The sequence below is a fragment of the Macaca mulatta genome, chromosome 14 (genome assembly GCF_049350105.2).
Source record: "Macaca mulatta isolate MMU2019108-1 chromosome 14, T2T-MMU8v2.0, whole genome shotgun sequence".
In the NCBI taxonomy this organism is placed as follows: domain Eukaryota; kingdom Metazoa; phylum Chordata; class Mammalia; order Primates; family Cercopithecidae; genus Macaca; species Macaca mulatta.
Genome location: NC_133419.1, coordinates 46,664,837 through 46,692,067, shown reverse-complemented (window position 1 = coordinate 46,692,067; position 27,231 = coordinate 46,664,837). Strand labels below are relative to the sequence as shown.

Genomic DNA, 27,231 nt, shown 5'->3' with positions numbered 1-27,231 from the left:
ACGTATTTTTGGCAAAGTTGGCTCACGCTTCTTTGGGTCCTTAAGTATACTCAGGTCTACCTGTCTGTCATTCTTGGGGTGCTCTTGTATGTGTGGCAGTTGTCTCTGAGTTGTAAGAGGTGTGTGCCTAAGGGCAATTATCTGTGTTTGTTTCTATATTGGGGTCATGGGTCTACGAGCTGCTGTAGAGCCCCTGTATATGTCTCTATTCTTTTTTTTTTTTTTTTGAGACGGAGTCTCACGCTGTTGCCCAGGCTGGAGTGCAGTGGCGCGATCTCGGCTCACTGCAAGCTCCGCCTCCCGGGTTCCCGCCATTCTCCTGCCTCAGCCTCCTGAGTAGCTGGGACTACAGGCGCCCGCCACCGCGCCCGGCTAATTTTTTGTATTTTTAGTAGAGACGGGGTTTCACTGTGGTCTCGATCTCCTGACCTTGTGATCCGCCCGCCTCGGCCTCCCAAAGTGCTGGGATTACAGGCTTGAGCCACCGCGCCCGGCCTTATGTTTCTATTCTTACTCGGAGAATATATGCCAATTTGTGGTTATTGGTTTTGGATCTGTGTACTTGTTGAGTGCTTAAGGGTAAATATGATTCTGTATGTGTGATGTATATGCTACGATTATGGGTCCATGGCTGCTGCATACCTATATACGTGCCGCTTTTCAAGTCGAATGTTTTGTGTTCACTGATGATTTGGATGTGTGTTTGTATACAGTGAAGGTTGTGGGTCCAGTTGCAATTGTATCGGCGTGGACTGCATGTTTAAAGGCTTAAGGGAATCTGTCTTTGCCTTTTGCTCCTGGGTTATGAGAAAATGTATGTGGCTGTGCGTCCAGGACAGCAATGTGTTTGTCTCTGAGCCAAGCTCAGTCCTCACCCAGGCACTGGGATCACTGTCACGTTCACGTTCCGTGGACGCCTTGGCACGGCCTCCCAAGGGGGCGGGGTCTGGGGGGTCCCCGCCTTCTGACCCCTGGGAGATGCTTCGTTTCTCCGAGCAGCAGCCGGAGGCCTGGCCGGCGCCTCCAGCCGGGCCCCGCCCCCCGGGCTCCCGCCCGCTCATTGGCCCTGGCCGCGGTGACGTCACGGGGCTAGCTGACAGAACCCGGGCGCCTGGCGCTCGGGAGGTATTGTCCGTCCCTCCGCGCTTTGGAGAGTCGTCGCCGGCTCACCTGGCCGTGGGCGCGTCCTGGCCGCTGCAGCCGGGAGCGGGGTGCCAGCCGCTGCCGCCGCCCCCGCCATGGTGTCCCCGGTCACTGTGGTGAGTGAGCGAGCGAGCGAGCCAGTTTCCGGCGCGGCTGGAGCCCACCGGCCTGGCCACCGGACTTCGGCAGGCCGAGCTGCTAGGGGCCGAGGCGGGGCGGGGGTCCCGCGGCGGCCGGCGTTCCCCGGCGGGAGGCGGGCGCTGTCACGGTCCCCCGCTCCTCAGACTCGCGGCGCCCCTCCTCGCTCGCCCCCAGCCCGCCCGCGGGAGGGAGGAAAACACTGGCCACGTGACTCGGAAGCGTGACTTTGTTGATCTCCACGTATTTGGCGCCGGTCGGCGGGGTCGGGGCCCGGGAGAGGGAGGGGACCGCTGGCGGCCGCCGGGTTCTGCGTAGGCGGACCACGGGGAGGCGTGGGGGCGGGGAGTGCTGGGAGGATGACAGGGACCTCCTGGGAATGCCGTCCCAAGTTTGTTTCCTAACCTTCCCCATTTTGTAAACAAGTTGGCGGACGCCCCTGAGTCTAAGGAGCGCTGATAACGCGCTGGAGGAAAAGGGGGCATTCTCTCTGACATCCCCTGCTTTTCAGACTTTATCAGCTCGAGCCTTTTGTCTCGTCTCCCCATCCTCCTTATTCTACTATTGGCTTCCCTATAACTGTAAGAGTCTCCCCAGCTACTGCTGGTATCTCCTTCTAGAAAATATGGGGCTGGGAGAGGCCATGGAGCGGAGGTTAATGCTCCCAGGGGCTGGCAGGTGGTTGTTGGGCATTGTGGGCCTGGGCATCCCCTCCAGCCTCCTCCTCTGACCATGCCCCTACCCTGACCATGCCCCTACCCTGACCAGCCTTAATTTCCATGGGAAGTGGAAGTCATCTCTTCTCACTGCTCTTACCTCTGGCAGAACAAGGAAAGGCTTGGAACCTGGACCCACCCATCTGCCTCTTCCCAATCCTCATCATCACAGTCTGATTAGTCCTTAAGTACCTGGTGGTCTGGGAGTCTGAGTGTTTCCCAAGTCCTGTGTTGGACAGCTCACTTAGCCAGAGACACAATCACTTTAGGCAGAGTGTGGGTGTACAGGGAACCCCAGCTGCTCCATATCACCCTCAAGGAATCTGTTAGCAGCCCAAGGAAGGGAGTTTCAAGGATCACAGATTCAGAATATCGCTGCAGCCCCCACCCCCAGCTTGGACTCTGCCTGCAGTGGCCTTGGGGACAACCTTTCTTTAGCTGCCCTCTGCTAATCCGGCTGAGACCAAGTCAGCTGCTCTAACTTCCCCCTCTCAGTTCCCCATCTCCCAGCCTGTCTGCTGGCTCCAGATCAGAAGCTGGGAAGAGAACCCCTCCCCCGCTTCCTGCCTCTTTCTGGTGTGGCTTGAGTTGTTCTTGTTCTCTGGGAAATGAGACTGACTGACACACACCCTCCCTTCCCCCAATCCTTGAAATATTTGGTGTTTGAGGGACAATTTTCTTGCTCCCAACTCATGGGTCCATTTGTCTAGCCAGCATCCCTAGCATAGCTCTCCTTGCCCTTGATGCCACCTTCAGGCTGGGGCAGGTGGAGTGGAGGCTGAGGAACAGATTGATTGAGGAGAGAGAGGCTGTGGTGGCTGAGGTGGTTGGCATTGCCTGCCTTCCCACATTCCTGGCACACACCTGGTGTTGCCAGGGCCCTAAGGCTGCACCCTGGCCCCATGCTGAGGATCACGAGTTGGCCAGTCAGGGCGTCTCTGTGGTTTCCTACTGACTTCACTCCATTCCAGACAGCTGGGGGCTGTTGCTGGCAGAGAGGGGGGCCAAAGGGGCCCTGAGGAGGGAGAAGGAGGGGGCAGGAAGGGAGAAGCACACTAGGCTGCCGAAGGGGACATTATTCCAAAGTTTGTTTGCTGCCCAGTGAGTGACTATTCCGGCCCAGCCCCAGGGCCAAGAGTGGAGGCAGACAGCAAGGACAGTGGAGCCCTTCCCCCTCCTAGTATACTGAGCCTCAGGGCAGTGATGGGTTTGGCCACAACCTGCTGGTTGGTACAGGCAGGTCAGGCAGGGTTTCTCTGTGTCAGTCTTCTCAGGTTGGGGTGGAAGTGAGGTGGGGGTATGGGTGGGAGTGTCTCTGGGTGGATGCCTAGGCTGAGGATGCTGGCTTTAAGCCCCCAGGTTCTGAGTGCTGCCCTTGTCCTGTGTCCTCCAGGTGAAGAGTGAAGGACCCAAACTGGTGCCGTTCTTCAAGGCCACCTGCGTGTATTTCGTGCTCTGGCTGCCCTCATCTAGCCCGTCGTGGGTCAGCACCCTCATCAAATGCCTGCCCATCTTCTGCCTCTGGCTCTTCCTTCTGGCCCATGGCCTGGGATTCCTGCTGGCCCACCCTAGTGCCACCCGCATCTTTGTGGGGCTTGTCTTCTCTGCTGTAGGTGACGCCTTCCTCATCTGGCAGGACCAAGGATACTTCGTGCATGGTCAGTGGCCATAGTAGTTGCCTGGGAGGAGTCCTTAGGCTTGGGGATAGAGGGGTCCTGGGGCTGTGGGCAAAGATTTGGAAGAGGGAGTTCTTGAACCAGAGTATGGGGAGCCTGAGGGTTTCTGAGACCAGGGACTGTGAGGGTCCCTGTTAGGGGATGACCTCGCAGGGGAACTAGTGATCAGTTCCAGAGTCCTTCAGGGGACTGGGGTGGGGGTCTTTAACTTTAGATTTTCCTACCCCTGTTATCCCAAAGCAAAGCTGCTGGGTTATCCCAAACACTCCACTCCATCCCTACCCCCACCCTGTTACTCATTCTTCATCAAGCTTGCCCTCAGCTGCCTTCGCCCCTCTTACCCCCAGGTCTGCTGATGTTTGCTGTGACCCACATGTTCTACGCCTCGGCCTTTGGCATGCGGCCACTGGCTCTTCGGACAGGTCTGGTGATGGCAGTGCTGTCTGGTCTGTGCTATGCCCTCCTCTACCCGTGCCTCTCAGGTGCCTTCACCTACCTGGTGGGGGTCTATGTGGCCCTTATCGGCTTCATGGGCTGGCGAGCTATGGCAGGGCTGCGGCTGGCCGGGGCAGACTGGCGCTGGACAGAGTTGGCAGCTGGCAGTGGTGCACTCTTCTTTATCATCTCAGACCTGACCATCGCCCTCAACAAATTCTGTTTTCCTGTGCCCTACTCTCGGGCGCTCATCATGTCCACCTACTATGCGGCTCAAATGCTCGTCGCCCTGTCAGCTGTCGAAAGCCGGGAGCCTGTGGAACACTACAGACTGAGCAAGGCCAAATGAGGTGCCAGGGTCCGGTCACCCCTCTCTCCTCCTGGGGCTGGGGCCCAGATCCTGGGAAGCTGCAGGAGCTGGATCAGGATGGCTGCAGTGCCATCCTGGGGCAGCAGGTTCTGCCTGAGGAATTTGCAAGTTTGAGTGGGGAGGCTGGAAAAGGATCTCCCTAGCGGAACTCGTGGTCCAGGACAATGCTGAGAGCTAAAAGAGCCAGCCTAATCCTTGACTGGAGCCAGAAGTAGACATCTCCCCACCTCTACCCCATCAGGACTTTCAAAAGCCCTCCTGGAAGGTGATGGTGCTCAGCTTCTTGACACACCCCCTTCCCCTACCAGGTGGAAGAGTCTGACTCCATGTGTTATGCCTAGGACCAATGGCAGTGGTTCGTCCACTCCTCCCCTTTTTCATCTGCACAGAGTTGAGGGAAATGGGAGAATCTGTGCTGAGAAGACTTAGACCCAGGAGCCCCTTTCACAGGCCCCTAGTTGGGAAGACTGGATGAGAGTGGAGCCTCCCTTTTCCCTCTTCTATCCTTGTTACTTGAACAATCTCAATCTCTAAGTGGTGGGTGGGGATATGAAGAGGTGTGGATCCAGGCTAGGCAGGAGAGAGAACTTTTTTGGTCTCGGAGCTTGGGGTCTCAAGAATTCAAGTGGCCCCATCTCTCTCTCAGGCAAGCCCAAAGCTCAGGTCCCATATACCACCCTTAGATCCTGTCCCCAGGGCTAGGGTGAACCATGCCAAAGGAGGGGGCCAGCTTCTGTGTGTGTGTGTGTGTGTGTGTGTGTGTGTGTGTGTGTGTGTGTGTGTGTAGCCTGTCTCCTAGTCTGCCTATGTCTTTCTCTGCTATATGTTTCTGTCCTGCTGTCTGTCTGTCAAAAGTCTCACAGAGAGAGGGCCTCAGGGAGCTGCTGAGGGGTGCTGAGCCTGGCTCAGGGAGCTGGGACCTCTCCCCTCCAACACACATACTCACAGGGCTTTCCTCCTTGCCCCTCCTACACTAGGAGCAAGAGGAGGGGGCTGCAATGACACTCTGGGGTTTTAAGACCCAAGGCACATTCAATGCAAGGGGAGCAAGGATGGGACAACTCCATCTTCTGCTGCCCATGTGAAAAAAAATAAAAATCAAGAGCCATTGGCTGCTCTGCTTGTGGGCCTGTGTGGCACATGCCTATCTTGGAGAGGGCATCGGGGCATGGTGCCAGGGGCTCTGGCTGTCCTCACAGCCTAGTCACAGTCCTGGGCAGTGCATCTTGGTGCCAGGCTGGCTCCCTGGCTCTGGTGACACTGTGCTGGTTGGAGTGTGTCTCACTTCCCTGGTGTAGGTGAGGATGTGGTTTAGGAGGATGGGGGATGGGTGGTATTTGTCACTGTCCAAATTTGTCCTTGTTGTACTCCCCTGTGCACAGGTGCCCAGCACCCTTGGTGACCTTTAGTTATCCAGTGTCACCTATTGCTGCCCACCTCCTCCCCTCCCGACTCGAGACCTGCTGCTTCCTTCAAAATGATCCAGATTCCCTTCAAGCATCTCCCTCATCTTGGACTCTGGGCTTAGTTGAATAGCTGGGAGCAATGGGATTAGATTGACTGATTCATTCATTAGATGTAAAGCCCTGGCAGAATAATGTGTCACTCTGCTCCAGGAGCATTTGCAACTTAACAGGCAATGCCCTAACCCAGAAGTGGAAAGGGAAGCCTTCGGTGGTGGTGGATATGCCATCAGTAGAGGTGTTGCACATTTGTGGGAATGTGATTTAGGAGACTCAAGTGTCATGGGTGGTTGGATGAATCAGTGATTTCCAAATTAGTTTTTACAGAGATTCCTGGTAAGGGGTTAGTGAAGGAATAATGAGAGAAGGCAGGCTCAAAGACCCCCTATCCTTATTTCAAGTCCAGTAGCTTCTTAGGTTGCGTTTTTTTGTTTTGTTTTGTTGTGGAAGGAGTCCACTGAAAAACGTAAGTTTGAAACTTAGTGAGCTGGATGATCAATCCTTTCTAGCTCTGAACCCTGGACACTAAAGAGGGAAGATCTTGATCCTTTCAAACTTCAGAACTCTGAACACAGACCTACCTAGTGTGAAGAAATGGGAGAGAGCAGGATGGGGAGAAGGATGAAGTCAGCAGGACTTGCCTCCAAGCTCTGAGGGGAGGGATAAGGTGCCATGTGGATGTGGAGGAGGGGAAGGGAAGTCTAGGCCCAGTCACAGGAAGGCTGGTCACTGCCTTGTGGGTGGGTTTGGACTAGGCTTTCAGGGGTCCAGGTCTGGGATTCCCCATCATGCAATCACATCCATCCCCTTGGTCCCTGCTGTATACCACCCTCAGGAACAGGAAAGGATGAATTTAGTTTATTGCCCCATCCCTTCACTGAATGTTTACATTGACAAACACCAGAGAGCAAACTGGGCTTCCTACACCAGGCCATGCAGAGGACCGGCCAAGAAGCTCCACATCGTAACAGCCTCCTGATGCCTGGACTGGGCTGGAGCTCACATAAGGTGCTTTGATTTCTTCTGCAGACTCTCGGTGATGGATGCTACAATTGACTTATCATCTTTGTCTGAAAGAGCAAAGCAAGTATTCATTATATTAATGATGCTGGGGACCAGGGAAATTCCAAACTGCTGGACTTCCTATGCAGGAAACCAGGAGCTGGACCCTGGGACCCTTAATCTTGGGTTGGCAGAGCGGAAGGGGCGAGAGCTGCCATTTATCTAGCAGTTAATATTTGCCAGACATTGTGTCAGGCAATTCTGTACTATCTCATTTAAACCTCACAGTCCTATAAAGAAGATGAGAAAACAGGCTCAATGAGGTAGCTTGCTAAGGTCACATGGCTGGTCAGTGGCAGAGCCAGGGCCCTGGGCCCACATGCTGTGCTTACAACCGGAGTTGAGTTATCAGGGATCTCTTTAGCTGTGGAATGAAAGCTGGATAGCGCCCACAGTGCCTTCCCTGGCCTAGTTCTTTTACACAGCTCAGCAGCCTCTCTGGAGATATTGTCTCAGTGCCAGACACTTAGCTAAGCACTCAAGAGACAGAGCAACATGACAAGGTCCTTTCCCCAAAGAAAGGTATCTATAACTGGACAAAAAAAGGTTTGTAACCATGGAGACCACAGCAATGGAGTGTCATGGAAGGTTCAGGAGTAGCAGAAGATGAGATGAGAGGTGGGGGAGGGGGAAACCTTGTTGGTTTGGGATTTTACCATGAAAGGAAAGCCGGGGGAAATTTAAGCAACAGCAAGGCAGGCCAGCTTTGCATTTAGAGTTCATGCTGCTAGCTGTGTGGCTATGAAGACAGTAGACTGGGAAGGAATAAAATGCTTCCCCCACGTGTGCACACATGAGTAGAAACATGGCATGCATGTACAAAAGGGAGGGTTCCCTTCGCTCCTCCCCTTGTTTGTGCCCCCCACCTGCCCTTATCCTAGACCAGTTTTAATTTTGATTGCACATCAGAATCACCCGCAAAATTTTGTAAACATAAAGGTTATTTCCAGAACCCTGCCAGAGAGATCGTGATTGGTGAGTCTGGTTGAATCCTGATCACAAGTATCTTTTTTGAAGGCAGGTCTAGGCTCACCAAGAGTTGCAAACCACATCTTATCTAGGGATTGAGAACTCTCATGTCTGCAGGGACCAGGCATATAACAAATGACATCGAAAGGATGGGAGAGTGGTAAGAACTGTGGCCAACTAAGAATGTTTGCACCACTTGTTGGTAGTCAGGTCAAAAAACGGTGCCAGCCAAAAAAAGAGCTGACCAATGGCCCACAAGACCAGCCTTTTGCGCCTCTCCCCCTCCCCGAGGCCGGACCCCGTGGCGCCCTCACCATAGACGGTGAGCATGCAACTGCTGCAGTCCTTGCCCAGCTCGTTCTCCACCAGCACGCTGTAATCGCCGCCGTCCTTGAGCGTGCAGGTGGGGATGACGAGGGTGCACACGCCGCTGGTGGAGTTGTACCAGAACTTCGAGTTGGCTGTTATGTTGACGTCGCCCTTGTAGAGGGTCACTGTGGGTCGCGGGTTCCCAAGGAAGGCGCAGGTCATGGTGCAGTCCTGGCCGCGGAGCACCGTGTGTGGCTTGAGGGGCGTCAGGAAGCGCGGGGCCTGGCGCCAGTCCTTCTTCTCGTAGGGCTTGAGCTTGGCGCTCAGGTCTTCGACTGCGCGGGCGGGGCGGGGCGGGCCGTGAGCGCGCCCCAAAGCCCCCACCCACCACCCACATCTTAGAGCTCAGCTTACACGAAACCCCGAGGACCTAGGCCAGATTCCCAGCGCCACTAACTCTGGGGGCCCAATGTTACACTGGTTCCTAAGGGCTCCCCACCAGCCCCCAGATCTCCCCCGGACCCCCCAGCCCCGTCCCCAGCCACTCCAGGGTTCTGCCACCCAAGCCATGCTTTCCCATACACCCGGGGCCAAGATGTCATTCCAGCGCCAGCTTCCTGGACCCTGTTATTCCCAGCCTTTAACTCCGCCTCCAAGCTTCCCCTACGTCATATCAGCGTCCACAGTCTCCCGTCTTATCCCTTTAGCTCCTCAGTTGGAGTTTCCTGATGCGGCCCCCACCCTTAACGCCTAGTCTCCAGGGATCCCAGCCATCCTCCTGGCTCCCTAGAGCCCTCCCCTGTTCTCTGCCCGGTTAGACCCTCCCCTCAGAGCAGAACGCAGTCTAAGTCTGCGCTCTAAGTCCTTCCGCAGCCCCTCCACCGTCGTCTCCGCCCCCAAAGGTACCTCCCCACCTCCACTTTAGTCTCACCCCTAAGTATCCCGAAGAAAGCCAACATTTCCTTCTCTCCGCAGCGTCCCAGATATTAACCGTTCTATCTCAATGGTTTTCGGATTTTATCCTGCCTCTTGGGTACCCTTTGCGATCCTTATGTCATCCCCACCATCAGGGCACCCAGACTTACTCTGGTCTTTATTGATGAGCCAGGTGTCCTTGGAGTCAAGTGGCTCACTGTCACCGATTTCATTTCGAGCCACCACTCTGAAGTAATACTTCCTGCCTGGGAGCAGCCCGGTCACTGTGTACTTGTTGCTGAAGACACGCTCGGCTGCCGTGTACCAGGTGGCGGTGCTTGCATCCCGCTTCATGATGACATAGTGAGCCTCACTGGCCTCCTGCACATCTGGGCTGTGGTTCCAGGTCAGAGTCACTGTGTTGGGGACTTCCTCAAACAACTGTAGGTTTGTGGGGGGCCGAGGGAAATCTGGAAGAGTTGGAAGATCTGTCAGCGACCTTGGGGGACCTGAAGTATTGTGTCCCCAACCCAGCCATCTGCCAAGTCCGATGGTAGATAAGATGGGGCAAGTCTCGGGCAGCTGGTGTCTTGGAGTCGGAAAACTATTTCTGAAGTCTGCTTTGCCATTTACTAGCCTTGTGACCTGGGGTAAGTTACTTATCTGAAACTTCTTTCCTCAGTTGCAAAATAGAGCTAACAATGACTATTTCATAGAAATAGTGGGTAAAGAGCCTGGCATGTAGTTACTGTTCAGTAAAAGTGAATCCATTCCTTCCTTGGGGGTTTAGAGCTTTATTTTAAAGCTCCCAGCTCTCTTTAAGCGGTCACCCCAATTTTTAATGGATTCATCTCCATTTGTCCCTCCTGCCCCTCACTCATTTCTACTCTCTCTGCTGACCATACTCTGTATGATAAAGTTTTGCTCTGGGTTGTCAAAGAAATCTTCATGACCCTAAGGCACAACTTTCCTGTGGTAGGAACTCAAGCGGCACTGGGGAGCTGTACTTTGGAGAGTGTGCAGGGATGGGTCCTGGAGGCCTCTGCCTTCTCTCCATACCTGCTACGCGCACATGGATGTCATAGTGTGCTTCTCCAAACTCATTCTGAAGCAAGATTCCGTACACCCCTGAGTCAGAGCGCTTGGTGCTATTGATGAGGAACTGGGAGTGGTTTTTGCTCTTGGTAATTGTTTCTCGGCCCTTGGTGGGAACACCATCTTTCTGCCAGATCACATCAGGTGGTGGTGAGCCCTGAGTAGTGACAGGAGATGGCACAATTGGTCACGCAGATATTTGGGGGCAGGCCTTCCTCCATTGTCGAGGAGTTTCCCGCCAGGCTGTCGCACTAGAGGTCTGGTGAGGGGCAGAGTCAGAGTCAGAGACTGTGATGGCTACAATAGCCATTTTGGTTATTGGAGAGTGTATGGAGGTCAGGGTCAGGGATAACTCACGGAGAAGGCTGCATGGATGCAGAGGGCTGTCCCAGCGCGAACCACCATGTGACTCTTCAGCCGGGCACTGAGGTCAAACTTGGGTGCAGCTGAGATGGAGGAGACAGAGGTGGAGGCATGGATCTCTCTTTCAAGAAGACTCTGCTTTAAGCCTCCTCATCAAAGCCTTCCCAACCTCTCCTCTTTTATGCCCCCACTACAGGCCATACGGACATCTAGCTGCCCTGTAACACTGTGAAACATTTATTTGTTTTCTTATCTGTCTCCTTCTACTAGTATGCAAGACCCTGGAAGGCAAGTCCTGTGTCTTGTTTCTATATTCTTAACACCTCCTTTTGAAACTGCCATTGCAACAATTATAACAGTGAGAAAATTATGACAGTGAAAGAGATCTGATCTAACCAACCCCCATCTTACCTTTAACCTCCAAACTGCCCTTAATAATTCCTGGTTTCAGACCAAGCTAACGTTGGGAGAGACATTTTTTAAGTTTATAGTTTAGATGATAACAGTCCTTCCCCCAAACTAAATCACCTTTGCGAAGCTAATGAAAGGCCACCAGGTTAGGAGGATGTGAGGAGCCTGAATTCTGCTAAGGTGTAGACATAAAAGATTATCAGCCATTATTCCAGAGATCACAAGATTTGCAACTCCCCAGCTACTCCTGCAAATACATCACTATTGTAGAACCTAAGATTGGTCGTTGAGATGTCTTTTCAGGTTTTTGCATTTCTGACGACTGATAGCTCCACCTGGACCTGCTGAGCCCCCCACCCCACCGGTCCTGTGGTCCCACTCAGAAGCAGGCTCCCTGGCCTCTGAATTTTTGGGGAGTTGATTTGGGTAATAACTCCGTCTCCCATACGGCATGGCTGGCCTTGTGTCCATTAAACTCTTTGTTGCAATGCTGTGGTCTCAGTGAACCGGTTTTGTGTGTGCAATGGGCAAGAAGAACCCATTGGGTGGTTATACTTTGACACACAGTGGATGCTATTTGGCACACAATGATTGCTTTAGTGGGGGTGCCCCTGAAGTTACCCCTTTGTCCAGGCACAATAACTATGGATGACTTTTTCATGATCATAGCATCATCCAATTTTCCTGTGGGATGAGGCCCCAGAGGAGAAGGTTTGGAGGTACCATGTTGGGCATGAATCCCCAGCCCTCTCTGTCTCCTCACCTGGTGGTGGCATGGCACGGACCCCCTTGTCTAGCTCCACAGGCTCCCCAACCCCAGCCTCATTCACAGCCCGGATTCGGAAGAAGTATTTTTGCCTCTCGGTGAGTCCTCCCACTGTGTAGCAGGTGCCTGAGATGGGGATCTTTGTGCACTTGGACCACTCCTTTGTGTCTTCAGTCCTCATCTCAAGGATGTAGCCAGAGGGTGGGTCTCCCTCTGCAGGCTCCCGCCAGGCCAGGGAAATGCTGGAGTTGGAGGAATCAGATACATGCAGGTCCTGGACCAGGCCTGGGGGTTCTGGGGTAGAACAGACATGTAGTCAGCGCCCCCCCCAAACTCATCTCCACTCAATACTCCTGAACCCCATCTTTCACTACTTCTAGCTCCAGATCCCTCAGTTAACACCCTCAGTACCTAACCTTATACACTCAACCTCCAAATTCAAATTCAGTTGTCTTACTGTTTCAACACTTTCATCCTTAAACTCAATACCCCTTAAATTCGACATACCCCACACATTCAAAGCTTCTATATTCAAAACCCCAGCCTTTAACCCAACCATCTCCACCACATCCACTTCCAGGCAGTACCCTCACCTTGCTTCCTAAATGCAACACCCTCCAACCATCTACCTCACAGCCTTACTCAACCCTCAGCTTGCCTCTCCTACCTCACCTAACTAGAAATACACGAAATTTAAAAAACGTTTTTGTACCCCACCTCCTCACTGTCCCTGACTCTCAGTCTTTATTTGCTGACTTTCTCTTGCATGTGAATCTTGTCCCTCTATGAGACTGGCAGTTTCCAGAGTGTAGAGACTGTGGTACCGCCTGTCATACTTCCCTAGGGAAGAAATTCTTTCTCTACTTTGAATGGGCTAATTCCATTATGTGTCAGGACCTGGCAGCCCCATACTCACTAACAGGATCCTTGACCACTACTGAGCTGGATGGCACACTGGGCTGTCCAGGGCCTGCCTTATTTACAGCTATAACTCGGAATTCATATTCTGTGTCCTCCAGGAGACCATTCACAGTGCACTTGGTGCCTGAAATGGGAAGATGAGGGGTCGTGAGGCCAGAGGCATCCATGGGGTGAGAACAAGAGTGAGAGACATAGAAGAGGAGGTCATGGGATGTTGTTAAAAATTCCAGAAGAGCTGGAGGAGGGACTATGTCAGCAGCTAATGGGTCCACTCAACAAGACCACCTTTGGCCCCTCCTGGGCCTCTGTCCCAAGGACCTCACCCTGGATGGGGTCCCTGTTGACTGGCACCCACAGGTTACTGCCTTTCTTCCTTCGTTCTACAATGTAGCCAAGCACTGGGGCTCCCCCATCCTGGGTAGGGACATTCCACGTGATGGTCACAGTCTCTTTAGTCACATCAGTCACTTGAGGCTGGGAGGCAAAACCAGGAGGCTCTATGGGGGACAGAGAGAGCACAAAGGTTAGGAAGGGGAGCATGTAGATAGTTGCCCACCTCATGCTGACTTCTGCCTCCCCTGCTTAAATAAACTCAAACCAGTGATTCTTTTTTCTTTTTCCTGTTTTAGAGACAAGGTCTCACTGTGTTGCCCAGGATGATCTTGAACTCTTGGGCTCAAGTGATCCTCCTGTCTCGGCCTTCCAAAGTGCTGGGATTACACGCATGAGCCACCATGCCTGGCACAAATGATTCTTAACTTTGCTTGCACATTAGCATCAAGTGGGAAGTAAAAACAAAAATGAAAACAAAACAAAACAAAAAAACCCTACTAACAACAACTAGTGTCTGGGTCCCGCCTACCCATATTCTATGCCTGGTGTGAATGGCAAGTATTATTAGCATTATTAAAGAAACCAAGTGATTCTAATGTATAGCCAACATTGAGAATCAGTGACTTAAACTTTTCCACAGTGTGACCCCCAATCCCATTATTCTCAATCTACTGTCCTGACACGAGATTTGGAGATCAGTTGGGAGAGGTATAGCAAGTAATTAACTTGCAGTAATAATATTATTATTATTTTTGAGACAAAGTCTCACTCTATTGCCCAGGCTGGAGTACAGTGGCACGATCTTGGCTCATTGCAACCTCCGCCTCCCGGGTTCAAGCAATTCTCTTGCCTCAGCCTCCTGAGTAGCCAGGATTACAGGAGCCTGCCACCACGCCCAGCTAATTTTTGTATTTTTAGTAGAGACAGGGTTTCACCATTTTGGCCAGGCTGGTCTTGAACTCCTGACCTCAGGTGATCCGCCCACCTCGGCCTCCCAAAGTGCTGGGATTACAGGTGTGCGCCACTGTGCCCAGCCTGTAATTATAATTAAAATGCCAATGTTGTCAAGGGTTTTCTGTGGGGAAAAAGTTAGAGTGGTTTCAAGGTTATCCCTAAAGCAACATCATGCTCACTTGGATTCTGGGATGACTTCTGGGATGGAGAAAGAAGTGGAGTCAGTTCCCTGAAGTTGTGTACGTCCTGGGTATACCCATGGGAGTGTGTTGTGCATGTGATATGACTGGACAAAGTTGAGAATTCCTCCCCAAAATGATGTTCTGTTTTTACTCTGGAATCAGTCCGTCTCATGAGACAGCTGGAGAGATGTTCCTGTGGAATTCCCCACAGATCAGTGTTCATCCCTGGCTGAAGGCCCCCACGCTGACCCCTGGGTTCCCCACTGAGCACCAGGCTATCTCACTGACCTATGGGATTTCCTGCAAACACTTCTTCCGTCTCCAGTGGGTCACTCACACCTTCTGAATTGACTGCCAGGATACGGAACTGGTAGGCTTTTCCCTCTTCCACCTTGTTGGTGGAGAAGTTGGTGACTTTGCCATCCACCTCGCCTATCTTAATCCAGGACTTCTTGCCAACTGCCCTCCGTTCCACTATGAACTGTGTCACAGGTCGTCCACCATTGTCCTTTGGGGCCTTCCACTTCATGTGCACACAACTACCTGAGAGCTCCAGGAACTCCACCCGGCCCTGTGGAGGCTTCGGACGGTCTGGGGACAGAGAACAGCTTCAGAATGGGGCGTTGGAACAAAGGATCAGAAGAGCCTCCTCCCACTCATCAAAGGTCTGCCCAGACTAGGGTATAGCTGGATTTTGAGCTTTTTGGACCCTTTGCCCCTCCCTGTGTCTATCATCCCTCCTTCTAAGACTTGCCCAAACAGTTTGATCCTTGCCCCCGTGAGTTTCCCATCTGCCTAGCAATGGGTAGACTAGAGACCTTAGGGTCCCCTGCCCTTAGCTGATCTCCCTGTCCCCTTCCAGACCAGTTCTCCCCTTCTGAACTTTGAGAACACCAGTGCTTTCTAGTACCACCGTTTACCTTATGTTATAATTACAGTCTGTCTACCAGTTTCACCCCTTTTGGATTGAGGAACTGCTGGGGATACTTCATCTCTGTGTAGCCAGCAGTGAGAACACAGAGGAGGTGCTCAGTCTTGCTGCTGAATTGAAACTCAAACTTTCCCATCCCACAGCTCGATGGAAATGCAGGTGGAGGAGGTGGTGATGGCGTGTATGTGGCATGTTGAATATAAGTACATTCAGGCCAGCTCCTTATCTCTTTCCTTATATCCTCATGTTCAGACAAATCCCGAATCCCATTCCCAATCCCCATTCCATCTTTCCCACGTTATTTTGTCTCCAGCTGTATCTGACCTCCCACCTCACCCTGTTTCACTTTCAAACTCACTACTCTTTCCAATCAACCTCACCTCCAACCCTAAATCCACCCCTTTTTTTGTTGTTGTTGTTGCTTTTTTTGTTTGTTTGTTTTGGAGACAGAGTCTTGCTCTGTCACCCAGGCTGGAGTGTTGTGGCCTGATCCTGGCTTACTGCAACCTCTGCCTCCCAGGTTCAAGCGATTCTTGTGCCTTAACCTCCCGAGTAGCTGGAAATACAGCTGTGTGCCACTACGCTTGGCTAATTTTTGTATTTTTAGTAGAGACCGGGTTTCGCCATGTTGGCCAGGCTGGCCTCGAGCTCCTGACCTTAAGTGATCCACTTGCCTTGGACCCCCAAAGTGCTGGGATTATAGGCGTGAGCCACTGTGTCTGGCCAATTTCACCTGTCTTTCACCTCATTTCCACCTTACCTCCTATCAAGTTTTCCTCTTCAAGTCAATAACAATACTTAAGTAACATATCTGAAAGTATATTATGTCCTGTGTTCTTAGCTGTGCACTTTAAATTCACTAGAAATGGATACTAGAAAAAAAATCACCCTGTTCTAGGTAAGAAGCTGAGGCTTAGGGAGGTTCACTCGGCCAAGAGCTAGCTGGGAAGTTAGAAAGCAGGCTCTGACTGCAAAGCCAGCCTTCTAGGCCCATTCCCAGCCCAAACTTCAACTCTATCTCTGGCATCCTCCTCAGCCTGCCTTCTGCCCTGAGTCTGGGCAGCAGATGCCCTCAGTTCAGCCCAGCCCAGACCAGCCCTGCCCGTACCCAGCACACTAAGGTGCAGAGTGGCTGTGGCTGAGCCGTGGTCATTCTTGAGCTTAAGCAGGACGAGGCCACTGTCTTCACGCACACAGCTGGAGATGGTGAGCAGCGCCTGGTCTTCCCCGCGCTGCAGGGACACGCGTTCCTCCTCCGTCACCTCCATGCCATCCTTGTACCATGTCACTTTGGGCAGCGGTTTTCCCCGGAAGGGGACGTTGATGTGGGCCGTGTGGCCTACCTTTACGGTGATGGGGTGTGCGGCCAGTGCCTCCAGTACTGACGGGTCGATGGTAGGAGGATCTGTGGGGCGGGGCGGCAGGGAAGGCTTGAGCATTGGCATGGAGGAGCCCATGGGGCAGGGGAGAAGCCATGAGCTTGTGGGTGGGCCAGGCATGGTTGAGCTTTGCCTGCCTTGGACAGATCCATACCTGCGATGAATACAGAGGCTTCACTCTCCGCGCCCTTGGCCCGGAATGTGTACTTGCCCTCGTGCTCAGGGCCCATACTGGGGAAGATGAGCTTGTGCACTGCACCCTGCTTCACAATCTGCACGCCTGGCAAGTCCGTGATCTGGGGGCCAGGGGTGGGCGTGAGTGTGAGCATAGGATAGGTCTACCTCCTTCACCCCCTTCCCTGGCCCCTGCTTCAGACCTCCTTGCCGTCCTTCAGCCACACACCCTCCACCTTCTCGTCGTTCAGCACTACACACAACTCAGCCGGGCTCCCAGTGGCTGCGTGCACGTCAGACATCCCGCTCTTCACTGTGGCCAGACGCTCTGGGGAGAAAGGTAGGCAAGGTACTGGCTCAGGATGTTGGGGTGGGAGGGACTTCTGGGAAAAGGGCTGGTGGCGATGTTATGGGACTGGTCAGGGGTGCTACGTCAATCAAAATAATTTATGATGAGCAGGTGGCTTGCCATTGTGGTCCATAGCTGATTGGGGGATGGTCAGTGGGGGGAACTGGAGCCATAGGTGGGAGGGGGATGGGGAAAGGTCAGTGGCTTGGGAAATGGTGACCAGGAAAACTGGGAGATGGCTAATGGGGCATTGATTAGTGAAGGGTGGTCAGCAGGGACTTAGGATGCTGGGTTGAAGAGGGAAATAGATGGTGAAGATGCAGGCGGTCACTGGAGTTGGGATGTTTAGTTGTGGTTATGCTAGACTGTGGGATACATAGAGTCATTGGGGGTTGAGGGTGGCCAGGGTCTGTGGAAAGTGGTTTATGGTTAGGTAGTAGGAGATGGTTGGGATCAAGGTGTCTGGGATATCAGGGTTGCTGGGGATGGTTAGAGTCTGAAAGTAAAGGACGAAGTCAGGAAATTTGGGACAGAGTCTGGAAGATGGGGGGTGATAGTGTCTAGGAGGTATAAATGTTCAGGGCATGGGAGGTCAGAGATGGTCAGAATTTAGGAGGTGAGGGTGATCAGAGTGGGGAGACACAAGTTGGTCATGGTCTGTAGGAGGGTTGGAGTTAGTGGGAGGGGGGCAATTGATGTCCGCTGTAAGGGAATGCCAGGGTCAAGTGGATTGGTCAGTGAGGATTGATAGGGCGGGTGTTACCCTCTACAGTGACGATGGCAGTACTGTAGTATTCAGTAGGGTCTCCATCCTGCATGGCCACCACAGTGTACTCGCCACCATCACTGAGCTGTGCATCCTCAATGACCAGCTCTGCTCGCTTGCCCTCATGGTTCATGCTGTACTTAGTGCCATGCATCAGCAGCTGCCCATCCTTCTTCCAGCGCAGTGTCACATCCTTGGACGTCAGTTCACACTCCAGGCATGCACGGCTCCTCTCTTTCACACGTACATTTTTGAGGTTGCTCTCAAACTTAATGGGGATGCCTGTGGATGGACAGACACTTGGGCCTGCTCCCAAACCACAACATCTTTTTTCTGCAGCTACAGAGCCATGAGCCCTGTCCCTCTTTCTGGCCCCAGAAAACACAAGAACTTGTGATGTTGAATGTGTTTGTGTGCAATATGTGACTCACAGAAGTACCTGACAGGAAGAGTCCTAGCTCTGGCCCTGTCTTGCTAGTTGACTATATAAAACTCATTTACCTCTCTTGAGTCTCAGTTTCCTCATATGTAAAATGGAGTGAGAACTTTTACAGTTCTCACTATCTCTAACACCCCCTTGGAGCTCCAGCCATACCTGCATTGTCTCTCTAATGTCTGGACATTTATACATGCTATTACCTCTGCTGGGGATGTTCTCTACTCTCCCTCATTCTCTGAAAGTGGAACTCCTTTTAGTTCTTGGTAAAGCTTGGACATCATTCATTATATTATTTCTGACATTGCCAGGTGATGACTTTTCTTTGGTCTTCTACAGCCCTTGTGACTCCCTCCGTCACAGCAATGATGATTCCATGTGATATAGATTCCAGGTGCGGTTCAGATGTATGACATGCTCATTGATGTACCTACATTATGTGGGAATTCCCAAAGTAGTTGTGATAGCAGAATGTAAGTAGTCAAGAGTGACACAGATGTGCTGTAATATATGACATTAGAGATATAGACTAATACTTTCTTGGTCCATGATCTCACAGCTGATAGTAAGATCCCAGTGTGTCTTGACTCTTGGAATAATAACTGATATTCTAATTTCATTTTCATACCTGCCTCCCCTACTAGACTAGGGGTTAACAGAGGGGAGATCCCTCTATCTTTCCAGTACCTCTCACAGGGCTTTGCAAAGAGGAGATGGATGGATAGATGGATATATAAATGATGACTACCTGCATGGAGGTTGCTGTGTCACAAAGCCCACCCCTTAGGCTGTTGCCCAACGACTCACGGTCAATAGTGAGCTGGGCCTTTTGCACCAGGTTCCCCGCCTCAGCAGAGAACTCGCCGCTGTCACTGAGTCTGGCATCCTTAATCTTAAGCGTATGGGTCAGACCATCTTCGGACACTGTGATTTCATACTTGTCATCCCTCTTCAGCTCCTTTCCATTGAACTTCCACACAAAGTTGGGCTCTTTCTTGGAGAGGCGGACCTCAAACACAGCTGTCTGGCGCTCTGTCACTTTCAGAGGCTTCATCTCTCCCAGGAACTTCAGTGGCTCATCTGCAGCAAACAGCAGGAGGGGCAGTCATTGGGCTGGTCCCTCGTGAGGGGTAGAATGGTGAAGAGGGGACTCACGTGTCACTGGCCTCCTGTAGCCCATGGCTGGGGGGAAGCACCCTTCCTTTGGTTTTGTTTTCGAGCCCTTCTCACCTGGAGTCCCCTCCTATGATGTTCACGTGGTCTTCTCCCCAGTAACGGTAACAGCAATTTTAAAAGCACTTTTGTAGTTTTAGATATGTTCCAGGCACCATTGTAGCCATATTAATTCATCCGATGATCATATAGGTAGATTCCATTATTCCCCATTTTGTAGATGGGGAAACTGAATCAAAGAGAAGTTAAATAACTTGACCTAAATCACATAGCTCATAAGTGGCAGAAACTGGGATTTGAACTCTAGTAGTTTAGCTCCAGAGTCTGTGTTCTTTTTTTTAACTTATTTTTTTTTTGAGACAGGGTCTTGCTTCATCACCCAGGCTAAAGTGCAGTGCAGGATCATGGCTCACTGCAGCCTCAGCCTGCCGGGTAGCTAGGACTACAGGTGTGTGCCACCATACCTGGCCAATTATTTATTCATTTTTGTAGAGACAGGGTTTCACTATATTGCCCAGGTTGGTCTTGAACTTTTGGCATCGAGTGGTTCTCCCACCTCAGCCTCCCAAAATGCTGGGATTACAGGTGTGAGCCACGACGCCTGGCCTAGAGTCTATGTTCTTAATCACTATGCTGCACAGCCCCAAGGTACTTATTGTCTCATAGTCCTCTCCCTTACATCTGATGCTTCCTCCCTCTATTGACTCCCATCCCCACACAATCCTTTCTTGCATAGTCCCATAGTCCTCTTCAATATCCCCATGGACCACATCCCTGGCCATTCCTCTCTTCCAACCCGACGTGTCCTCCTTGTGCCCTTGCATGCTCCCACTCATACCCAGCACTGTGAGCTCTGCACTCATCCGCTTATCGCCCACGGACAGGCTGTAGATGCCAGCATCGTTCATGTTCACGTTGCTAATAACCAGCATGTACTTGGTGCCCATCTGCTTCACATCGTACTTGCCCAGGGAGTACTGGATCCTCAGTGGCTCAGTACCCTGCCTCATGGAACAGGTAGGAAAGCTGATGAAGGGCTTTAGGAGGAGGCTTCCAGAGGTCTCTATTCCCCAATGCCAGCCTAAGCTGGAGGGTGCATGTCCAACCCTCAAGACACACAGAGGTTCCTATGATCTCTATAGCCTCATCATCTGGCTTGGTGGGATCCAAGATCCCTGCCTCCCCACAGGCCTCCTCACAGGCCCGAGCTCTTAATATGCATGAGTTCATTAGATGCTTTCCCTTAGAGGCAAAGATCTTCAGTGACCTTTAAGACTGTCTAATCAAGCCTTTCAATTTAAAGATAGGTAGACTGAGGCATAGACAGAGGAATGTGACTGTCTTACGTCACACAACAAAGGGGTGAAACAATTAACAGTAGAGCCCAATTCCAGCCTCTTTCAACCATACCAGGAGGCATCCTCTTGATGGGATGGAAGAGAGGCTAAGGCTTATGGATAGTGAGAGAAGGGGGTAGAGAGGAAGAGATATTGCCAAGGTGGACCCTGGCAATCCCCCACCTTGATCCATATCATCTTGACATTGGGGTCTTTCAGCTCCATTATGCAGTCAAAGACCACTGTGGTGTCAACCTTGGTCTCTTTGTCTTCCAGGGGCTTCAGAATCCGGATGGCCTGAGAGATTATGATAATAAAATGACAAGTGTCAGTGGTACCCAAAGCCTGCCCAGACTGTGTCCTCAATCCTGGAGAAACTCTTAAGCGTATGGGGAGAAATGACTAGGCTAATTAGATAATAACCTGCACTGCTCCACTGATCAATTTAAATATTTAGGAGGAGAGGAATATTATGGGGGATGAGCCAAAAACAAACAAACAAACAAACAATAAAACCCATCATTCATAGAATAGTCACTATGTACCTGGGCCTATTATATAGATTCTCTAATTCTAATGTAGATGCTTAATGAGTTGGTTGAGTGAACCAGTGAATGACAGCAACAACACACAAACAAATGAAAGAAGGAAGTATAATTTTCATTTTGTAGATGAGGAAACTGAAGCTCAGAGAGATGCCCAAGTTCACACAGCTAATAAGGCAGTAGAACTGGGATTTGTTTGTTTGTTTGTTTTGAGACAGAGTCTTGCTCTGTCACTCAGGCTGGAGTGCAGTGGTGTGATCTTGGCTCACCGCAACCTCCACCTCCCAGGTTCAAGCGATTCTCCTGTTTCAGCCTCCCAAGTAGCTGGGATTACAGGTGTGCGCCACCACACCCAGCTAATTTTTGTGTGTGTGTATTTTTAGTAGAGACAGGGTTTCATCATGTTGGCAGGCTGGTCTCGAACTCCTGACCTCAGGTGATCCACCCACCTTGGCCTCCCAGAGTGCTGGGATTACAGGCGTGAGCCACTGCACCCAGCCTAGAACTGGGATTTGAATCTAGGTCTATCTGACTCCAAGGTCCATGCAAGTCTATCAGGGAGTGGTAAAGACAGAAGTAGAAGGAAGGTGACTTGTGCTCCCTTGCTGCTTTCACAGTAGAGAGTATGCCTCTGAGTATGTGTGTGCAGAACTGGGGAGACCTTGCTGCTGAGAAATACACAGGCACTAGCACTTTGGGTGAGGCCCTGCCCCTAGCCTGCAGGCCCCTGCTCCCTGCAGGGTACTGACCTCCACCTCTACTTTCTTCTTCATCTCTTTGAGCTTCCTGAGCAGCCCCCGAAAGTCGGTGAAACCGTACTCCATGCAGACCTTCTCAAAGTCTTTCTTGGGCACTTTGGACAAAATCTCCAGCATCTCTTTCTCATTTGCCACCTTCTTCTGCTGCTTCTTGGGAGCAGGGGGTGCCCTAGGAGAAGGAGGAAGGGACTAAGCTTGTACACAATGCCTCTCCCAACCTTGAGAAACCCCTCCCTACTCCATAGATTCTTGGAACTCAGGGCCCTGTGGAGAGGCCTTTGAGAGGCTTCAGCCTGGATGAGGAGACAATATCTTGGGCAGAGGGACCTGCCAGCCTCACCGCTTCTTCAGCATCTTTTTGAAGTCCATTTTCTCTTGACCTGAGGACACACAGAGGGACAGGTTCAGACAGGGGGAGTCTGGCCCCTAAGAAGAAAGGCCAAGAGGAAGGGGCCAACTCACCTTCTGTTACCAGCAGAGATATAGTATAGATGGCATCTGCATGGTCATTGCTTGCAATACACTTGTAGTTGTCAGAGTCATCTGAGGTCAGTGGCTCCAGCTGGATCAAAATCCGGCCATTAGAGGGGGAGGGAAAAGGAACCACAGGGAGACTTTCTGTGAGATAAGGAATGAGGCCCTTTTTTTTTTAAAGGGGCCAATAGGAGCTGAGTGTTGGGTATACGTGTGGAGGATTGAGCAGCCTATATGATTTGGAGGTACCAGCTAGCACTCAGTGCAAGTATGCATGTTTGTAGCCTGATTCCATAGCAATAAAACTGTCTGCTTCTCCATTAGACTTTCCCCCTTGGCTGTGAGCTCCCAGAAGGCAGGACTTCCCCTGCGTTGTAACTCTATCTGCAGTTTCTGGCATCATCTTGCTGAGTCTTCATTTAATACAATTTACTCCTCTGTACCAGGCACTGGGCTGAGCCCCAGAAGGAGCGGTGGTGAGTAAGGCTGATTTGGTACCCGTCTGCATGGTGCTTGCAGAAGCCTGCTAGGCTGTCAGAAACCAAGACTCTCAGAAAGTGTCTGCTGAATGAATGAGCTTGTGTAAGAGGTGGCCAGTAGGGGGACCTGGGGCAGCTCCTATGTGTTGTGCGGGGCTGAAAGTCCAGTGATGATGGGTCTTTGGGAGGAGACTACTTCTGTCTGTGGGGAAAAAAGGAGGCTCTTTGCCTTTCACAACGGGAAATCGGGCCAGGATCCGAGTGATTATAGGATCAGAAGTAATTATAGGCCTAGATCTCTCAGTGACCCATCCCTCTCTTTCCTCGAAGGGCTTGGAGCCAGGGGTTGCAGCTGGGCAGGCCCAGCTCTCAGAAAGTGATCCAGAAGCTGGTTAGACCTAAGGATGGTCTGTCCTTGGGGAGGCTGTTCTAGAGGGTTCAGCTGGAGAGTCCAGAGCCCCTGACCCTCAACCCTACTCTACGGACCAGTCCCTGCGGCACCTCTCCACCCACAATGGTCCCGCCCTCCATGGCTACGGCCACCGTCTTGGTCCCGCATTCCTTTTGGCTCACTCGCCTTGTGGACACGCCCCTTCACTTCCATTGGGCCCCGCCCCACCACGTTCTGGCTCTGCCCCTGCTCTGCTCTGTCCTGGGGGTACTTTGGGTCCTCTGCTCATTCGGGAATACCCCAGTTCCTGACTCCGCCTCTCTTATCCTGCCGCAGTTCTCGGGCCGCCGTTAAGGCTCTCATTGGTGAGGAGACTGGCGGCACGCCCTGGGGGTCCCTGCCTCTGGCCTTCTCGGTAACTAGACTCCGGCTCGGCCCCAGCACCTTCAGCACGTGTTCCTTGTTAATGCTGTCGTAGAATATCTTGGCGGACTCCTTGATGGGGATGCCGCTCTCCCTCTTCCAGGAGACGTAGGGTTTGGGGTTCCCCTGCACCCGGGCTCGGAACACGGCTTTGTCCCCTGCGATGAGCACAGGACGCGTTTTCGCCTCTTAGCCACCAGGCTAGAGCCTCTGCCACCCTCTGCCGGCTCCCCGCCTCCTCCCAGACACCTGGGCCTGGCCCCGGGCAGGGGAGGAACCCTCGGGCAGGCTCTGCCAGGGTTTAGCATTAGAGGTCGTTGGGGTGGAAGGGAGGGTGGGGACACTCGATTAGAAAGCGAAGCACTGGGGGCCCGGGGAGCCATGGGCAGCAACACACCCTCGGGCGCGGTGACCGGGTGAGGCTTCTCCACGAACTCTGGGACGCTGTCGCCCGCAGGGATGTTGGAGCTCCGGGTCACCAAGCTGAAGAACTCCACTGTGCTCGAGGACTTCCTCGTCACGACCTCCTCTGTGGAGGCAGGCGAGAGGTCAGAATGGGCTCCAGGTAGAAGCCCAGCTCGCGATGGGAGGACTGAGCTTTCTTGAGGGGACAGTGGAGCATGGGAACAAAGGCATTTAGGGAAGTGGGACCAGGACCAGCTACGTGGGGAGAAAGCAGGGTGCGTCGATGGGCCATTGTGTTATGGCAAGTTTCAACCACTAGGGGATGCGAACTCCTTTCCCACACCTCAGTGGTCCATTACCTTTATGGGGCCACAGCCCTGAGTCCTATTTTTTTTTTTTTTAAAGGTGGCTTCTCTTTTGGAATTTTCTTGGTCTCTTAGGCTTCTCTCCTGGAAGTCCTGGTCCCCCAGTAGCATTAAGAGGGGCTAGGCCTGCTTCTGCTTGGGAGGTCTGTAGCTTGGCTGAGCTCTGCTCTAGATTTTCTCCCTGCCATTCTGCGGGTTCAGCATTCATTGCCTTGGCAGTAGTGATTCTTGAGTGAGGGACAGGACACATTCCCACTCCAGTGGGGCTATATATGGGAATATCCTTATCTGAAAGCACATCTTCAATGTGGAAATATAATTTTATATTTGGAAGACAAAAAACTTTTTGCAGCATAAAACTACAGAAAATCTTCTTGGCTGGTGAGTTATCAATTCATAACAATTGCTCCGAATCATGGAACACTTTCCTTGAGTCAGGAGCTGTGCTAGGCACATATCAGAGGTGATTTTATTTAATCTCCACAGTATCCCACTGAAGTAGGTGCCTTTAGTATCCCACTAATCTGACAGAGGGGGAAAAGTGTGTTAAGAAGCTCTCATGGCCTGCTTTTAAATAGGAACCAGAGGTCTCAAACAGGCAGAATGCAGGGGATACCTGGCCTGCAGATGTCTTTTATGTGACCTCCACAATGTTTAAACAAAAAAGTAGCCCTACATCTGAAATAGAAAGATTTCACATAAAAATTCGGATTTCTGGATTCTCAACACTGGACTTGTATTCCCATATGGCAACAGTCAGTGGGAGGTGAATAGTGGCTGCCCCTTTAGATGGGATATACCATCTAGTTTACCCCAGTCTTTTCCCTACATTTATGTTCCCTGCCTGGGCCCTGTTGGTCAGTGGTCTTCAGCTTTGTTTGCACATTAGAATCCATGGAGAACTTTATAAGAAATACCTGATTGAATGGTCTGGGGTGAGACTCAGGTACTGCTGTATTTTTGCCCTCCTCCCACCCCCTGCTCTAAGGTGACTCTGATGTGCAGCCAGGGCAGAGAATCACTGCTATAAATCACTTGAGTTTGGAACTTCTGGTCTAGACCATATGCCTTGAGTCCCAGCTGTTCCACTTGCTCTGCCTCACTGGTCAGGAGGTGTTGGTTGGTATAGAGTATTTATCTGGCCTTGACCTCTGTGCACAGAAGACTTTGAGAGACTCTATCCATTTGAGGCTTTGAGGGAGGAGCAATGACTGTGAGAAGGGGTATCCAATGTCTCAGCCCCTGGCCATCTTTTAATCTCTTTCCACTAGAGACATGACTAAAACACTCTGTTCAGCTCTGAGACCATTTCTCAGCTTTCCCTTGGATCTGCCCTCCTCCAAGTCTGGCCCCAGTGGGCTAAAAGCCTGGAAGCTAAGGTCACCTTCTTGTTTATGTGTTCACCTTCTCTCTCCACTGGTAGCACCAAGTCTCCTATTTCTTAAGTGGAGCAGGGTCAGCATTACTGATATGTAGATAAGGTGGCTACCCTCCTAATTTCCCCCATGCCTGAAGTTCTACCTTTGGAGACATAATCCGTTCACCTATGGCTCTGATCTCCTTCAGCAATTAAGAGCTTATCAATCATTCACACACATCCACACGATTGATCTTTTCTAAGCTGTTTTCCTGGAGATCTGATATGTGGTGTACATCCAGCTGACTGAAGCTTTAACAAAGCCCAGATTAGAAGCACACATTGGGTGGGGGTTGCTGTTGGTATTGTGGGCTCCTGAGGGGCCCATTAGTGGCACAACTGGGGCCACCCAAGGGATAGGTGTAGAGGAAGAATAGCTGCCCTTCCCGATCCATTCCCTGCCCCCATTCCACTTGCCTCCCACGATCTTGGTTGTCTGGGAGAAGGTCTGCACGTGGGTGGTGGAGCTGGAGAACTCCATGGACACGTGCTCCTGCAGCATCTGCTGGCTGTGAATGGTTGTCATGGTGACAGCAGGCGTGGGCACTCACCTGTGAGACTGGGGAGAGGATGAGGCCATGAAGGACAAGACAGGGAGTAGGAGGGAGATTCAGAGATGTTATGTGTGTATTCAGACATAAGAGGAGATGGAAGCACACAGGAGAGGGCCAGGAGAGCAGTCAAGCTCTCTTTTCTTCATTTCCTAGCTCCCTTTTCCTGGTTAGTTACCAGACCCAATAATCCTGTCCTCTCACTGAGCAACTCCAAACTATTCCAAGGTCTCAGAGGGAGGGGTTATAGGGCTTAGACTTACCCAGCCAACCAAGTAAGGCCTGGAGGGAGTTGAGGATACCTATTGATAGCTACATGGCACTAAGGAGGCAGTGCTGGATGTTTCATCAGGAGGGAATGCAGTCAGACCTAAGAAAGAACTTCCTGACTAAGACATACTGGAATGGGCCTTAGAAGGAAGCTGTGGCTCTTATTCCTGGGCCCTGGGGAACCTGGATGCTAAAACAGATGACAAAACGTTGCTACAGTTCTGCTTGTGTTTGCGACATGGTAAAGGCAAAGGTTTAGTTTTTCTTACATTTTTCTTTGAACTGGTAATTCAATCACATAAAGAATAAAACAATATAAAAATCCATATGGAGAGGCTCCCACCCACTCCTGTGTCTGTCTATCTTACAACCTTCCCCATTGCAATA

The 27,231-nt window shown here is 51.7% G+C and overlaps 2 protein-coding genes across 2 annotated transcripts; one reads left to right on the top strand and one right to left on the bottom strand.

The window, feature by feature from the left end:
- The first annotated feature begins 1,127 nt into the window (after window positions 1-1,127).
- TMEM86A (transmembrane protein 86A) lies at window positions 1,128-5,586 on the top strand. The gene is made up of 3 exons (XM_015114655.3): window positions 1,128-1,259; window positions 3,391-3,655; window positions 4,021-5,586. Exons 1-3 carry the CDS (start codon window positions 1,239-1,241, stop codon window positions 4,455-4,457), a joined length of 723 nt encoding a protein of 240 aa, XP_014970141.2. The 5' UTR covers window positions 1,128-1,238; the 3' UTR covers window positions 4,458-5,586.
- Window positions 5,587-6,784: 1,198 nt separating this feature from the next.
- IGSF22 (immunoglobulin superfamily member 22) lies at window positions 6,785-26,698 on the bottom strand. The gene is made up of 22 exons (XM_015114656.3): window positions 26,441-26,698; window positions 24,234-24,365; window positions 23,858-23,994; window positions 22,532-22,631; window positions 22,410-22,449; window positions 22,061-22,238; window positions 20,950-21,063; window positions 20,268-20,430; window positions 19,064-19,336; window positions 17,818-18,102; window positions 16,909-17,033; window positions 16,686-16,827; window positions 16,261-16,557; window positions 14,510-14,812; window positions 13,076-13,249; window positions 12,748-12,876; window positions 11,829-12,125; window positions 10,649-10,737; window positions 10,256-10,448; window positions 9,367-9,666; window positions 8,287-8,616; window positions 6,785-7,011 (listed from the first exon to the last, which is right to left on the bottom strand). Exons 1-22 carry the CDS (start codon window positions 26,547-26,549, stop codon window positions 6,941-6,943), a joined length of 3,981 nt encoding a protein of 1,326 aa, XP_014970142.3. The 5' UTR covers window positions 26,550-26,698; the 3' UTR covers window positions 6,785-6,940.
- Window positions 26,699-27,231: the final 533 nt, after the last annotated feature.

What these genes read in the sequence shown, in the direction of transcription:
- TMEM86A (XM_015114655.3), top strand. Translation starts at nt 1,239, where the DNA reads ATGGTGTCCCCGGTCACTGTG. An exon ending in TGGTGTCCCCGGTCACTGTG is followed by an intron (nt 1,260 to 3,390) that starts GTGAGTGAGCGA and finishes TGTGTCCTCCAG; the next exon opens with GTGAAGAGTGAAGGACCCAA. An exon ending in CCAAGGATACTTCGTGCATG is followed by an intron (nt 3,656 to 4,020) that starts GTCAGTGGCCAT and finishes TCTTACCCCCAG; the next exon opens with GTCTGCTGATGTTTGCTGTG.
- IGSF22 (XM_015114656.3), bottom strand. Translation starts at nt 26,549, where the DNA reads ATGACAACCATTCACAGCCAGCAGATGCTGCAGGAGCACGTGTCCATG. An exon ending in CCCGGTCACCGCGCCCGAGG is followed by an intron (nt 23,995 to 24,233) that starts GTGTGTTGCTGC and finishes TGCTCATCGCAG; the next exon opens with GGGACAAAGCCGTGTTCCGA. An exon ending in GGCCCAGCTCACTATTGACC is followed by an intron (nt 18,103 to 19,063) that starts GTGAGTCGTTGG and finishes GTCCATCCACAG; the next exon opens with GCATCCCCATTAAGTTTGAG.